Raw genomic sequence first — 14,700 nt, 5'->3', positions numbered from 1 at the left:
GTGGAAGTAGGATGTAGAGGATTTGTTGCAAAGTCTGTTGTCTCATTGTTGAGGGAGCTGGGTGTAAGTGGACAGAGTGCGAGAAAAATAGTGCAGGAGGTTTCAGATAAAGCAGTAAAATCCAGCCGGTGGATTTGGATTAGAAGATGCAATAGCAGCTGGGGGCCCAGCAGGGGGGGGGGCACTTAGGGTAAACAGACTTTTGAAAAAGTAAAGAAGAAGTTCAAGCTATTTAAGTGGAGGGTTTGGCACATGTGATCCTTTTGAAACCAGGCGGCCATTTTGGGTGAGTTGGCTTGGAGTGAGTTGTATGGATTTGTTTTTGCTGGCATTGTTAGTGAATATAGGATTGTTTAGGTGAGTTTGTCTGCTGAATCTGCTAGTGTGTCTTGTCCTTCCTCCACCTCTGGCACCCTCTATATTTTCATTACCCCTACCCGAACAAGGGTTTGCATCCCCACCCCGCTGTAACTGGTGTGCAGTTGGTGAGAAGCTGAGGTAGATTATGGTTGTTGTGGTGTGAGGGGCAGTGTTGGCTGGCATTAGGGGGGTGACTCTGGGACGCCAGTGGTCATTGTCTAGCCTCCTGGAGGTGTCGTGGGCCCAACTAGATGAAACACTGATGAAAGGAGGTTTCCACCTGATGACCCCAATGATATGTTGGTCAGCACTGCTCATTGATCCATATAATACGGAGTGTAGGAAATTATTCACTGAGTCTGGTCCTTTATTTTATTTTATTTTATTTTTTATTTCTTTAGCACAAGTTTCTTGTGTTTATATTGAATTCACAGAAGAGGAACCACCAAGCCTAAAGTGAGCATGTATCATATTAAATGCACATGCTGTTTTTTTTTTTTTGGTGCCTCAAAGTGACCTATACTATAAATAGGGATGGGTATTGGCAAAGAAGTCACGACTCGATTCGAATCACGATTCACATGCCACGATGCGATACTATCACGATGCATCACGATACTTGAATTATTGGGATGCATCGCGATGCATTGCGATATTTTCCCTGAACATACTTAAAAAAACAAAATACAGCTAATACCAGTGGCTGACTGGCTGTGTATGATCTGGATAGTGTCTTCAATTGATACATAACTCAAAGCAAATCAATTCATAACGGTATTTATTGAATCAACTTTTGGAGGTATTGCCATTAAAACAAATATTACTGGACACACTGATCACAAAAAGTGCATAGGATTTATAAAACTTAAAATAACAAAATAGGGATGATCAGTACAGACAAAAATAAGTGCATAGGATTTATAAAACTTAAAATAACAAAATAGGTATGATCAGTACAGACAAAAAAAAAGTGCATAGGCGTTATGAAACTATTAAAAAAATATATATATATTGCAAACATCCCTTGCAGCGAAATGCATCAATTGCATGTGTCCTATCATTAAAGACATAAAAAAATAATAATAATAATCGATACTTGGTGTCAAGAATCGATGCAGTAGATCGCGAAAATTAGAATCGCGATGCATCGTCATGACGATTATTTTGCACACCCCTAATTTATTGAAACAACTTTTGGAGGTATTGCCATTAAAACAAATATTACTGGACACACTGATCACAAAAAGTGCATAGGATTTATAAAACTTAAAATAACAAAATAGGGATGATCAGTACAGACAAAAATAAGTGCATAGGATTTATAAAACTTAAAATAACAAAATAGGTATGATCAGTACAGACAAAAAAAAAGTGCATAGGCGTTATGAAACTATTAAAAATATATATATATATTGCAAACATCCCTTGCAGCGAAATGCATCAATTGCATGTGTCCTATCAGTAAAGGCATAAAAAAAAGAATAATAATCGATACTTGGTGTCAAGAATCGATGCAGTAGATCACGAAAATTAGAATCGCGATGCATCGTCATGACGATTATTTTGCACACCCCTAATTTATTGAAACAACTTTTGGAGGTATTGCCATTAGAACAAATATTACTAGACACAAATATTACTATTACTGGACACACTCATCACAAAAAGTGCATAGGATTTAAAGAACTTAAAATAACAAAATAGGGATGATCAGTACAGACAAAAAAAAGTGCATAGGCTTTATAAACTATTAAATATATATATATTGCAAACATCAATTGCAGCGAAATGCATCAATTGCATGTGTCCTATCATTAAAGGCATAAAAAAAAAAAATAATAATAATAATCAATACTTGGCGTCAAGAATCGATGCAGTAGATCGCGAAAATTAGAATCATGATGCATCGTCATGACGATTATTTTGCACACCCCTAACTATAAAGCAAAAACAACAAAACACATGAGAATCTGGATGGAGGATTTCTCCGTAGAAATAAGAGTAATAAATATCATCTTGTGGGAATTCAAAAGATACAGTCCAGATTAAGCCAATTAAAATCCTATTCATTGTAATCCAATTAAATCAAATTCATTCAAACTAAATAAGTCCAATTCATCCATCCATTATCTATACCGCTGAATCCGTCGATTGGGTCGTGGGCGGGCTGGAGCCTATCCCAGCAGTCAAGTCCAATTCATACAATGCCAAATAAAAAATAAAAGTTGCCTAGCTAAGAAAACCAACGGATCTCATTGAAAATCGTCTTCAATTCAATCCCCCATCCTGAGCATGCACGAGGCGACAGTGGAGAGGAGAACTCCCTTTTAACAGGAAGAAACCTCCAGCAGAACCAGACTCAGGACGGACGGCCATCTGCCTCGACCGGCTGGCGCGCACTCAGTTGTAGATTGTCTTTACTGTCCAAGTAACATCGTTTACAGCTCTGCCTTTCTTCTCTGCTTGTATACTGTTCAGGGTCCATGTCCGTGCGCTTCCTCTTCTTTAATGTTCTTGGATCCGTGAATCCGTCTGAGTCCATGTTAGAGCTTCAAGGGATGGACAGAAAACACCGTGAACACCATCAATTCCAAAACTGAACATGAGATTAACCATCAGAACATGTCAATAAACACTGAAAAACTCGATTCACAATGAGCCACTAAAGCTGCTTCAGGGTACATGCCTCCAGATTTCTAAAAGACTTCTAAATAAGTTGCAGTGATGCATGCCCTGCTGGCAGGTACAGATCTTAAAGTAAGAATGTACATCTGTCTGTGCTGTGAAGTTCAAACATCTAAGTGATCTAACATTTATGTGAACACATTTCTGAGTAGAGGCAGGACTTTCAGTCAGCACAAAGTCAAAGACACCAATACTAACCTGTTCTTGTGGTGCATTGTCGAGCTTTGTTTAAATCTTTTAAAGTGCTGGAACTCTGAGCTGTCACTCTCCTTTCTCAGATGATCAGCAGTCCTTTTGTGACCCTGACTCTCCCGTTTTGTAGCAGTAGCTGAAGGTAAAGAGGTAACAGCAGAGGAACCACGGTACACTTTGCTGCAAACATAAAGAATACAAGCGACTGATCAAAACTTTATGCTGAAGTAACACGTTTATAGAGTGTCAGAAGAAAAAAATAATGCAAATATCAATACAACAAAGTAGATGTGCATAAATTATAGTCATTTTCATACCCAAAAGAAGATTTGGATGAAACAGCAATGGCAGAAATGTTCTTTCTAAACTGAATATTAAACTTACTTTGGTAGACTGTGGTCAGTGTCTTGTCCATTAGCAGCAGCAGTCACAGAGGAAGAACTGCTGTGATTACTGCTGGAGATCTGAGGAACACAGACATTAAAATATGTCTCAATGAGATCATCAAACTTCCGTCAAAGCAAATTATAGTACACTAGAAAAAGGATCCCTAATGTGAAAAGATTGAGCATCACCTTTGTCGTGTTTGGTGTCAGCTGGGGATCTATGAAGCCATTGTTGTATTTGTGGAGGGTGGTGCTGATTTGAGGCGTCGCCGCCGGCTGTGGAGACAACTGACCGGAGTTTCCTGGGCTATAGTCCCCAACTTCTGTCATATCCGGGGATCTAACAATGTGATGAAAAATGACATCAGCAAACTGAAACATTTTATTGCCAGAAGCAAATGTACGGTGAAATTATTGGGTTTAACTACTTAAAGTAGTTTTTCCAACAACAACATAATAAAGTAGAGATTTTGGCAAAATTTCATGAACCTTTACCCTGGTATACAATCATTACCCTAAATAAAACAGTTTTTAATGATCTGGAAATGATTACATTTATGCATTGTGTTTCCATTTCAAAGAGCATTCCAACTGACCTTACCCAGCAACTTAAATTCATTGGAGTAACGGAGTTCCCTTAACCAATCATAATGTTTAGAAATGACGTTGGTTATGCGCCGAGGTTCATGCTTACTCTCGCGAGGCTCTAGCTCGCGAATCACGCTTCCCACATCCGCTTTCATTATACCGGTACCATTTGATAAATCAAACTTTTCCCAAAGCCAGTTGGAAGGAGAGCTTCGACATCCTTGCCACTAACAAAATTGACGAGGCATTCCTCTTGCTCTTGTTTTAATTGTGTAATGCTCTCCAGAGTTGAGACAACTTCATGGATAGCTTCTAGCGTTCTTCCGTCGCCATGTTTATTTCCGCTGCGGTTGAACTACAATTATATGGACTACAATGGACTCCGCGCGTGAGTTCTGCGTCACCACTCGCAACTGTTTGCTGATTGGCAAAACACTGAGCGAACCGAGGTAGGGGGATTTGGCCAGACTATGTGTGGAGCCAAAATCTTTGGGCGGAAGTACGTAGGATGGCGTCGCCAGGCTAAAGAATCGATGCAGTAGATCGCGAAAATTAGAATCATGATGCATCGTCATGACGATTATTTTGCACACCCCTAACTATAAAGCAAAAACAACAAAACACATGAGAATCTGGATGGAGGATTTCTCCGTAGAAATAAGAGTAATAAATATCATCTTGTGGGAATTCAAAAGATACAGTCCAGATTAAGCCAATTAAAATCCTATTCATTGTAATCCAATTAAATCAAATTCATTCAAACTAAATAAGTCCAATTCATCCATCCATTATCTATACCGTTGAATCCGTCGATTGGGTCGTGGGCGGGCTGGAGCCTATCCCAGCAGTCAAGTCCAATTCATCTTCTTCTTCTTCTTCTTAGCCCTTTATATTCCTTTCGGAACATAGGTCATTAATGATGACTTTCCACCCTCGTCTGTCTTGTGCCATTTTCTCCAGCTGTTTCCACGACAGTCCCCTCTTCTTTACATCCATCTCTGTGCTCCTTCTCCAGTTGTTCTTGGGTCTCCCTCTGCTTCTTTTGCCTTGTGGGTTCCATGTTAATGCCTGTTTGGTTATAGCTGTGTTGTTTTTTCGCAGGGTATGTCCAATCCAGCTGCACTTCGTCCTCATGAGCTGTGCCTCTATTGTTTCCTGCTTGGTGCGTTCCCACAGGCTGGTGTTGCTGATGCAGTTGGGCCAGAAGATCCTGGGGATGCGTCTTAGGCAGTGGTTGGTGAAGGTCTGCAGCTTATTGATGATTTGTTTGGTGGTCCTCCAGGTTTCTGATCCATATAGCAGCACTGTTTTGACGTTGGAGTTAAAGATTTTGAGCTTGGTGTTGAGTGAAATGTTTTTGGCTTTCCAGATCTTATTTAATATGTTGAATGCTGTTCTTGCCTTCCCTATTCTTGATTTCACATCTTCTTCTGTTCCACCATCCACTGCAATTACACTTCCTAGGTATGTGAATTTGTCGACCTCTTCTAAAGGGCTGTCCCTGATGTTTATGGGACTTGTGCTTTTGTTGTTTACTCGCATTATTTTGGTTTTCCCTCCATTTATTTTGAGCCCCAGTCCTGCTGCGTTCTTTTCAAGCAGTTGGGTTTTCTCCTGCATCTGTTGGTGATTGTGTGAGAGTAGAGCAATGTCATCGGCGAAATCCAGGTCTTCTAGTTGTTCTGTCAGACTCCATTGGATGCCTGTCTTTTTATTGTGGGTTGTTTGTTTCATGATCCAGTCAATGCATAGGAGGAATAGGAAAGGAGAAAGTAAGCATCCCTGTTTCACTCCAGTGAGCACGGTGAATGTTTTCTGTGTTTGTCCCTGGTGGAGCACTTGGCACTGCATGTCCTGATATGAGCTCTTGATGATGTTTATGTATTTAGTGGGTATTCCATAGTGTGCCATTAAACTCCATAACAGCTTACGGTCTACACTGTCAAATGCCTTTTCAAAGTCGATAAAATTGACGTAGACAGAGGTGTTCCAATTCATACAATGCCAAATAAAAAATAAAAGTTGCCTAGCTAAGAAAACCAACGGATCTCATTGAAAATCGTCTTCAATTCAATCCCCCATCCTGAGCATGCACGAGGCGACAGTGGAGAGGAGAACTCCCTTTTAACAGGAAGAAACCTCCAGCAGAACCAGACTCAGGACGGACGGCCATCTGCCTCGACCGGCTGGCGCGCACTCAGTTGTAGATTGTCTTTACTGTCCAAGTAACATCGTTTACAGCTCTGCCTTTCTTCTCTGCTTGTATACTGTTCAGGGTCCATGTCCGTGCGCTTCCTCTTCTTTAATGTTCTTGGATCCGTGAATCCGTCTGAGTCCATGTTAGAGCTTCAAGGGATGGACAGAAAACACCGTGAACACCATCAATTCCAAAACTGAACATGAGATTAACCATCAGAACATGTCAATAAACACTGAAAAACTCGATTCACAATGAGCCACTAAAGCTGCTTCAGGGTACATGCCTCCAGATTTCTAAAAGACTTCTAAATAAGTTGCAGTGATGCATGCCCTGCTGGCAGGTACAGATCTTAAAGTAAGAATGTACATCTGTCTGTGCTGTGAAGTTCAAACATCTAAGTGATCTAACATTTATGTGAACACATTTCTGAGTAGAGGCAGGACTTTCAGTCAGCACAAAGTCAAAGACACCAATACTAACCTGTTCTTGTGGTGCATTGTCGAGCTTTGTTTAAATCTTTTAAAGTGCTGGAACTCTGAGCTGTCACTCTCCTTTCTCAGATGATCAGCAGTCCTTTTGTGACCCTGACTCTCCCGTTTTGTAGCAGTAGCTGAAGGTAAAGAGGTAACAGCAGAGGAACCACGGTACACTTTGCTGCAAACATAAAGAATACAAGCGACTGATCAAAACTTTATGCTGAAGTAACACGTTTATAGAGTGTCAGAAGAAAAAAATAATGCAAATATCAATACAACAAAGTAGATGTGCATAAATTATAGTCATTTTCATACCCAAAAGAAGATTTGGATGAAACAGCAATGGCAGAAATGTTCTTTCTAAACTGAATATTAAACTTACTTTGGTAGACTGTGGTCAGTGTCTTGTCCATTAGCAGCAGCAGTCACAGAGGAAGAACTGCTGTGATTACTGCTGGAGATCTGAGGAACACAGACATTAAAATATGTCTCAATGAGATCATCAAACTTCCGTCAAAGCAAATTATAGTACACTAGAAAAAGGATCCCTAATGTGAAAAGATTGAGCATCACCTTTGTCGTGTTTGGTGTCAGCTGGGGATCTATGAAGCCATTGTTGTATTTGTGGAGGGTGGTGCTGATTTGAGGCGTCGCCGCCGGCTGTGGAGACAACTGACCGGAGTTTCCTGGGCTATAGTCCCCAACTTCTGTCATATCCGGGGATCTAACAATGTGATGAAAAATGACATCAGCAAACTGAAACATTTTATTGCCAGAAGCAAATGTACGGTGAAATTATTGGGTTTAACTACTTAAAGTAGTTTTTCCAACAACAACATAATAAAGTAGAGATTTTGGCAAAATTTCATGAACCTTTACCCTGGTATACAATCATTACCCTAAATAAAACAGTTTTTAATGATCTGGAAATGATTACATTTATGCATTGTGTTTCCATTTCAAAGAGCATTCCAACTGACCTTACCCAGCAACTTAAATTCATTGGAGTAACGGAGTTCCCTTAACCAATCATAATGTTTAGAAATGACGTTGGTTATGCGCCGAGGTTCATGCTTACTCTCGCGAGGCTCTAGCTCGCGAATCACGCTTCCCACATCCGCTTTCATTATACCGGTACCATTTGATAAATCAAACTTTTCCCAAAGCCAGTTGGAAGGAGAGCTTCGACATCCTTGCCACTAACAAAATTGACGAGGCATTCCTCTTGCTCTTGTTTTAATTGTGTAATGCTCTCCAGAGTTGAGACAACTTCATGGATAGCTTCTAGCGTTCTTCCGTCGCCATGTTTATTTCCGCTGCGGTTGAACTACAATTATATGGACTACAATGGACTCCGCGCGTGAGTTCTGCGTCACCACTCGCAACTGTTTGCTGATTGGCAAAACACTGAGCGAACCGAGGTAGGGGGATTTGGCCAGACTATGTGTGGAGCCAAAATCTTTGGGCGGAAGTACGTAGGATGGCGTCGCCAGGCTAAAGAATCGATGCAGTAGATCGCGAAAATTAGAATCATGATGCATCGTCATGACGATTATTTTGCACACCCCTAACTATAAAGCAAAAACAACAAAACACATGAGAATCTGGATGGAGGATTTCTCCGTAGAAATAAGAGTAATAAATATCATCTTGTGGGAATTCAAAAGATACAGTCCAGATTAAGCCAATTAAAATCCTATTCATTGTAATCCAATTAAATCAAATTCATTCAAACTAAATAAGTCCAATTCATCCATCCATTATCTATACCGTTGAATCCGTCGATTGGGTCGTGGGCGGGCTGGAGCCTATCCCAGCAGTCAAGTCCAATTCATCTTCTTCTTCTTCTTCTTAGCCCTTTATATTCCTTTCGGAACATAGGTCATTAATGATGACTTTCCACCCTCGTCTGTCTTGTGCCATTTTCTCCAGCTGTTTCCACGACAGTCCCCTCTTCTTTACATCCATCTCTGTGCTCCTTCTCCAGTTGTTCTTGGGTCTCCCTCTGCTTCTTTTGCCTTGTGGGTTCCATGTTAATGCCTGTTTGGTTATAGCTGTGTTGTTTTTTCGCAGGGTATGTCCAATCCAGCTGCACTTCGTCCTCATGAGCTGTGCCTCTATTGTTTCCTGCTTGGTGCGTTCCCACAGGCTGGTGTTGCTGATGCAGTTGGGCCAGAAGATCCTGGGGATGCGTCTTAGGCAGTGGTTGGTGAAGGTCTGCAGCTTATTGATGATTTGTTTGGTGGTCCTCCAGGTTTCTGATCCATATAGCAGCACTGTTTTGACGTTGGAGTTAAAGATTTTGAGCTTGGTGTTGAGTGAAATGTTTTTGGCTTTCCAGATCTTATTTAATATGTTGAATGCTGTTCTTGCCTTCCCTATTCTTGATTTCACATCTTCTTCTGTTCCACCATCCACTGCAATTACACTTCCTAGGTATGTGAATTTGTCGACCTCTTCTAAAGGGCTGTCCCTGATGTTTATGGGACTTGTGCTTTTGTTGTTTACTCGCATTATTTTGGTTTTCCCTCCATTTATTTTGAGCCCCAGTCCTGCTGCGTTCTTTTCAAGCAGTTGGGTTTTCTCCTGCATCTGTTGGTGATTGTGTGAGAGTAGAGCAATGTCATCGGCGAAATCCAGGTCTTCTAGTTGTTCTGTCAGACTCCATTGGATGCCTGTCTTTTTATTGTGGGTTGTTTGTTTCATGATCCAGTCAATGCATAGGAGGAATAGGAAAGGAGAAAGTAAGCATCCCTGTTTCACTCCAGTGAGCACGGTGAATGTTTTCTGTGTTTGTCCCTGGTGGAGCACTTGGCACTGCATGTCCTGATATGAGCTCTTGATGATGTTTATGTATTTAGTGGGTATTCCATAGTGTGCCATTAAACTCCATAACAGCTTACGGTCTACACTGTCAAATGCCTTTTCAAAGTCGATAAAATTGACGTAGACAGAGGTGTTCCAATTCATACAATGCCAAATAAAAAATAAAAGTTGCCTAGCTAAGAAAACCAACGGATCTCATTGAAAATCGTCTTCAATTCAATCCCCCATCCTGAGCATGCACGAGGCGACAGTGGAGAGGAGAACTCCCTTTTAACAGGAAGAAACCTCCAGCAGAACCAGACTCAGGACGGACGGCCATCTGCCTCGACCGGCTGGCGCGCACTCAGTTGTAGATTGTCTTTACTGTCCAAGTAACATCGTTTACAGCTCTGCCTTTCTTCTCTGCTTGTATACTGTTCAGGGTCCATGTCCGTGCGCTTCCTCTTCTTTAATGTTCTTGGATCCGTGAATCCGTCTGAGTCCATGTTAGAGCTTCAAGGGATGGACAGAAAACACCGTGAACACCATCAATTCCAAAACTGAACATGAGATTAACCATCAGAACATGTCAATAAACACTGAAAAACTCGATTCACAATGAGCCACTAAAGCTGCTTCAGGGTACATGCCTCCAGATTTCTAAAAGACTTCTAAATAAGTTGCAGTGATGCATGCCCTGCTGGCAGGTACAGATCTTAAAGTAAGAATGTACATCTGTCTGTGCTGTGAAGTTCAAACATCTAAGTGATCTAACATTTATGTGAACACATTTCTGAGTAGAGGCAGGACTTTCAGTCAGCACAAAGTCAAAGACACCAATACTAACCTGTTCTTGTGGTGCATTGTCGAGCTTTGTTTAAATCTTTTAAAGTGCTGGAACTCTGAGCTGTCACTCTCCTTTCTCAGATGATCAGCAGTCCTTTTGTGACCCTGACTCTCCCGTTTTGTAGCAGTAGCTGAAGGTAAAGAGGTAACAGCAGAGGAACCACGGTACACTTTGCTGCAAACATAAAGAATACAAGCGACTGATCAAAACTTTATGCTGAAGTAACACGTTTATAGAGTGTCAGAAGAAAAAAATAATGCAAATATCAATACAACAAAGTAGATGTGCATAAATTATAGTCATTTTCATACCCAAAAGAAGATTTGGATGAAACAGCAATGGCAGAAATGTTCTTTCTAAACTGAATATTAAACTTACTTTGGTAGACTGTGGTCAGTGTCTTGTCCATTAGCAGCAGCAGTCACAGAGGAAGAACTGCTGTGATTACTGCTGGAGATCTGAGGAACACAGACATTAAAATATGTCTCAATGAGATCATCAAACTTCCGTCAAAGCAAATTATAGTACACTAGAAAAAGGATCCCTAATGTGAAAAGATTGAGCATCACCTTTGTCGTGTTTGGTGTCAGCTGGGGATCTATGAAGCCATTGTTGTATTTGTGGAGGGTGGTGCTGATTTGAGGCGTCGCCGCCGGCTGTGGAGACAACTGACCGGAGTTTCCTGGGCTATAGTCCCCAACTTCTGTCATATCCGGGGATCTAACAATGTGATGAAAAATGACATCAGCAAACTGAAACATTTTATTGCCAGAAGCAAATGTACGGTGAAATTATTGGGTTTAACTACTTAAAGTAGTTTTTCCAACAACAACATAATAAAGTAGAGATTTTGGCAAAATTTCATGAACCTTTACCCTGGTATACAATCATTACCCTAAATAAAACAGTTTTTAATGATCTGGAAATGATTACATTTATGCATTGTGTTTCCATTTCAAAGAGCATTCCAACTGACCTTACCCAGCAACTTAAATTCATTGGAGTAACGGAGTTCCCTTAACCAATCATAATGTTTAGAAATGACGTTGGTTATGCGCCGAGGTTCATGCTTACTCTCGCGAGGCTCTAGCTCGCGAATCACGCTTCCCACATCCGCTTTCATTATACCGGTACCATTTGATAAATCAAACTTTTCCCAAAGCCAGTTGGAAGGAGAGCTTCGACATCCTTGCCACTAACAAAATTGACGAGGCATTCCTCTTGCTCTTGTTTTAATTGTGTAATGCTCTCCAGAGTTGAGACAACTTCATGGATAGCTTCTAGCGTTCTTCCGTCGCCATGTTTATTTCCGCTGCGGTTGAACTACAATTATATGGACTACAATGGACTCCGCGCGTGAGTTCTGCGTCACCACTCGCAACTGTTTGCTGATTGGCAAAACACTGAGCGAACCGAGGTAGGGGGATTTGGCCAGACTATGTGTGGAGCCAAAATCTTTGGGCGGAAGTACGTAGGATGGCGTCGCCAGGCTAAAGAATCGATGCAGTAGATCGCGAAAATTAGAATCATGATGCATCGTCATGACGATTATTTTGCACACCCCTAACTATAAAGCAAAAACAACAAAACACATGAGAATCTGGATGGAGGATTTCTCCGTAGAAATAAGAGTAATAAATATCATCTTGTGGGAATTCAAAAGATACAGTCCAGATTAAGCCAATTAAAATCCTATTCATTGTAATCCAATTAAATCAAATTCATTCAAACTAAATAAGTCCAATTCATCCATCCATTATCTATACCGTTGAATCCGTCGATTGGGTCGTGGGCGGGCTGGAGCCTATCCCAGCAGTCAAGTCCAATTCATCTTCTTCTTCTTCTTCTTAGCCCTTTATATTCCTTTCGGAACATAGGTCATTAATGATGACTTTCCACCCTCGTCTGTCTTGTGCCATTTTCTCCAGCTGTTTCCACGACAGTCCCCTCTTCTTTACATCCATCTCTGTGCTCCTTCTCCAGTTGTTCTTGGGTCTCCCTCTGCTTCTTTTGCCTTGTGGGTTCCATGTTAATGCCTGTTTGGTTATAGCTGTGTTGTTTTTTCGCAGGGTATGTCCAATCCAGCTGCACTTCGTCCTCATGAGCTGTGCCTCTATTGTTTCCTGCTTGGTGCGTTCCCACAGGCTGGTGTTGCTGATGCAGTTGGGCCAGAAGATCCTGGGGATGCGTCTTAGGCAGTGGTTGGTGAAGGTCTGCAGCTTATTGATGATTTGTTTGGTGGTCCTCCAGGTTTCTGATCCATATAGCAGCACTGTTTTGACGTTGGAGTTAAAGATTTTGAGCTTGGTGTTGAGTGAAATGTTTTTGGCTTTCCAGATCTTATTTAATATGTTGAATGCTGTTCTTGCCTTCCCTATTCTTGATTTCACATCTTCTTCTGTTCCACCATCCACTGCAATTACACTTCCTAGGTATGTGAATTTGTCGACCTCTTCTAAAGGGCTGTCCCTGATGTTTATGGGACTTGTGCTTTTGTTGTTTACTCGCATTATTTTGGTTTTCCCTCCATTTATTTTGAGCCCCAGTCCTGCTGCGTTCTTTTCAAGCAGTTGGGTTTTCTCCTGCATCTGTTGGTGATTGTGTGAGAGTAGAGCAATGTCATCGGCGAAATCCAGGTCTTCTAGTTGTTCTGTCAGACTCCATTGGATGCCTGTCTTTTTATTGTGGGTTGTTTGTTTCATGATCCAGTCAATGCATAGGAGGAATAGGAAAGGAGAAAGTAAGCATCCCTGTTTCACTCCAGTGAGCACGGTGAATGTTTTCTGTGTTTGTCCCTGGTGGAGCACTTGGCACTGCATGTCCTGATATGAGCTCTTGATGATGTTTATGTATTTAGTGGGTATTCCATAGTGTGCCATTAAACTCCATAACAGCTTACGGTCTACACTGTCAAATGCCTTTTCAAAGTCGATAAAATTGACGTAGACAGAGGTGTTCCAATTCATACAATGCCAAATAAAAAATAAAAGTTGCCTAGCTAAGAAAACCAACGGATCTCACTGAAAATCGTCTTCAATTCAATCCCCCATCCTGAGCATGCACGAGGCGACAGTGGAGAGGAAAACTCCCTTTTAACAGGAAGAAACCTCCAGCAGAACCAGACTCAGGACGGACGGCCATCTGCCTCGACCGGCTGGCGCGCACTCAGTTGTAGATTGTCTTTACTGTCCAAGTAACATCGTTTACAGCTCTGCCTTTCTTCTCTGCTTGTATACTGTTCAGGGTCCATGTCCGTGCGCTTCCTCTTCTTTAATGTTCTTGGATCCGTGAATCCGTCTGAGTCCATGTTAGAGCTTCAAGGGATGGACAGAAAACACCGTGAACACCATCAATTCCAAAACTGAACATGAGATTAACCATCAGAACATGTCAATAAACACTGATAAACTCGATTCACAATGAGCCACTAAAGCTGCTTCAGGGTACATGCCTCCAGATTTCTAAAAGACTTCTAAATAAGTTGCAGTGATGCATGCCCTGCTGGCAGGTACAGATCTTAAAGTAAGAATGTACATCTGTCTGTGCTGTGAAGTTCAAACATCTAAGTGATCTAACATTTATGTGAACACATTTCTGAGTAGAGGCAGGACTTTCAGTCAGCACAAAGTCAAAGACACCAATACTAACCTGTTCTTGTGGTGCATTGTCGAGCTTTGTTTAAATCTTTTAAAGTGCTGGAACTCTGAGCTGTCACTCTCCTTTCTCAGATGATCAGCAGTCCTTTTGTGACCCTGACTCTCCCGTTTTGTAGCAGTAGCTGAAGGTAAAGAGGTAACAGCAGAGGAACCACGGTACACTTTGCTGCAAACATAAAGAATACAAGCGACTGATCAAAACTTTATGCTGAAGTAACACGTTTATAGAGTGTCAGAAGAAAAAAATAATGCAAATATCAATACAACAAAGTAGATGTGCATAAATTATAGTCATTTTCATACCCAAAAGAAGATTTGGATGAAACAGCAATGGCAGAAATGTTCTTTCTAAACTGAATATTAAACTTACTTTGGTAGACTGTGGTCAGTGTCTTGTCCATTAGCAGCAGCAGTCACAGAGGAAGAACTGCTGTGATTACTGCTGGAGATCTGAGGAACACAGACATTAAAATATGTCTCAATGAGATCATCAAACTTCCGTCAA

The 14,700-nt window shown here is 41.2% G+C and overlaps 1 protein-coding gene across 1 annotated transcript; it reads right to left on the bottom strand.

The window, feature by feature from the left end:
- Positions 1-1,638: 1,638 nt before the first annotated feature.
- Positions 1,639-14,641, bottom strand: LOC142374333 (uncharacterized). Its single transcript, XM_075457971.1, has 12 exons — positions 14,566-14,641; positions 14,188-14,361; positions 11,109-11,259; positions 10,918-10,997; positions 10,540-10,713; positions 7,461-7,611; positions 7,270-7,349; positions 6,892-7,065; positions 3,813-3,963; positions 3,622-3,701; positions 3,244-3,417; positions 1,639-2,909 (listed from the first exon to the last, which is right to left on the bottom strand). Exons 2-12 carry the CDS (start codon positions 14,202-14,204, stop codon positions 2,720-2,722), a joined length of 1,422 nt encoding a protein of 473 aa, XP_075314086.1. The 5' UTR covers positions 14,205-14,361; positions 14,566-14,641; the 3' UTR covers positions 1,639-2,719.
- Between the last annotated feature and the right edge of the window lie 59 nt (positions 14,642-14,700).

Source organism: Odontesthes bonariensis, chromosome 23, assembly GCF_027942865.1.
Source record: "Odontesthes bonariensis isolate fOdoBon6 chromosome 23, fOdoBon6.hap1, whole genome shotgun sequence".
NCBI classification, from domain to species: Eukaryota; Metazoa; Chordata; class Actinopteri; order Atheriniformes; family Atherinopsidae; genus Odontesthes; species Odontesthes bonariensis.
Note: the sequence above shows the minus strand (reverse complement) of the source record. Positions and strands in the feature narration are given on the sequence as shown.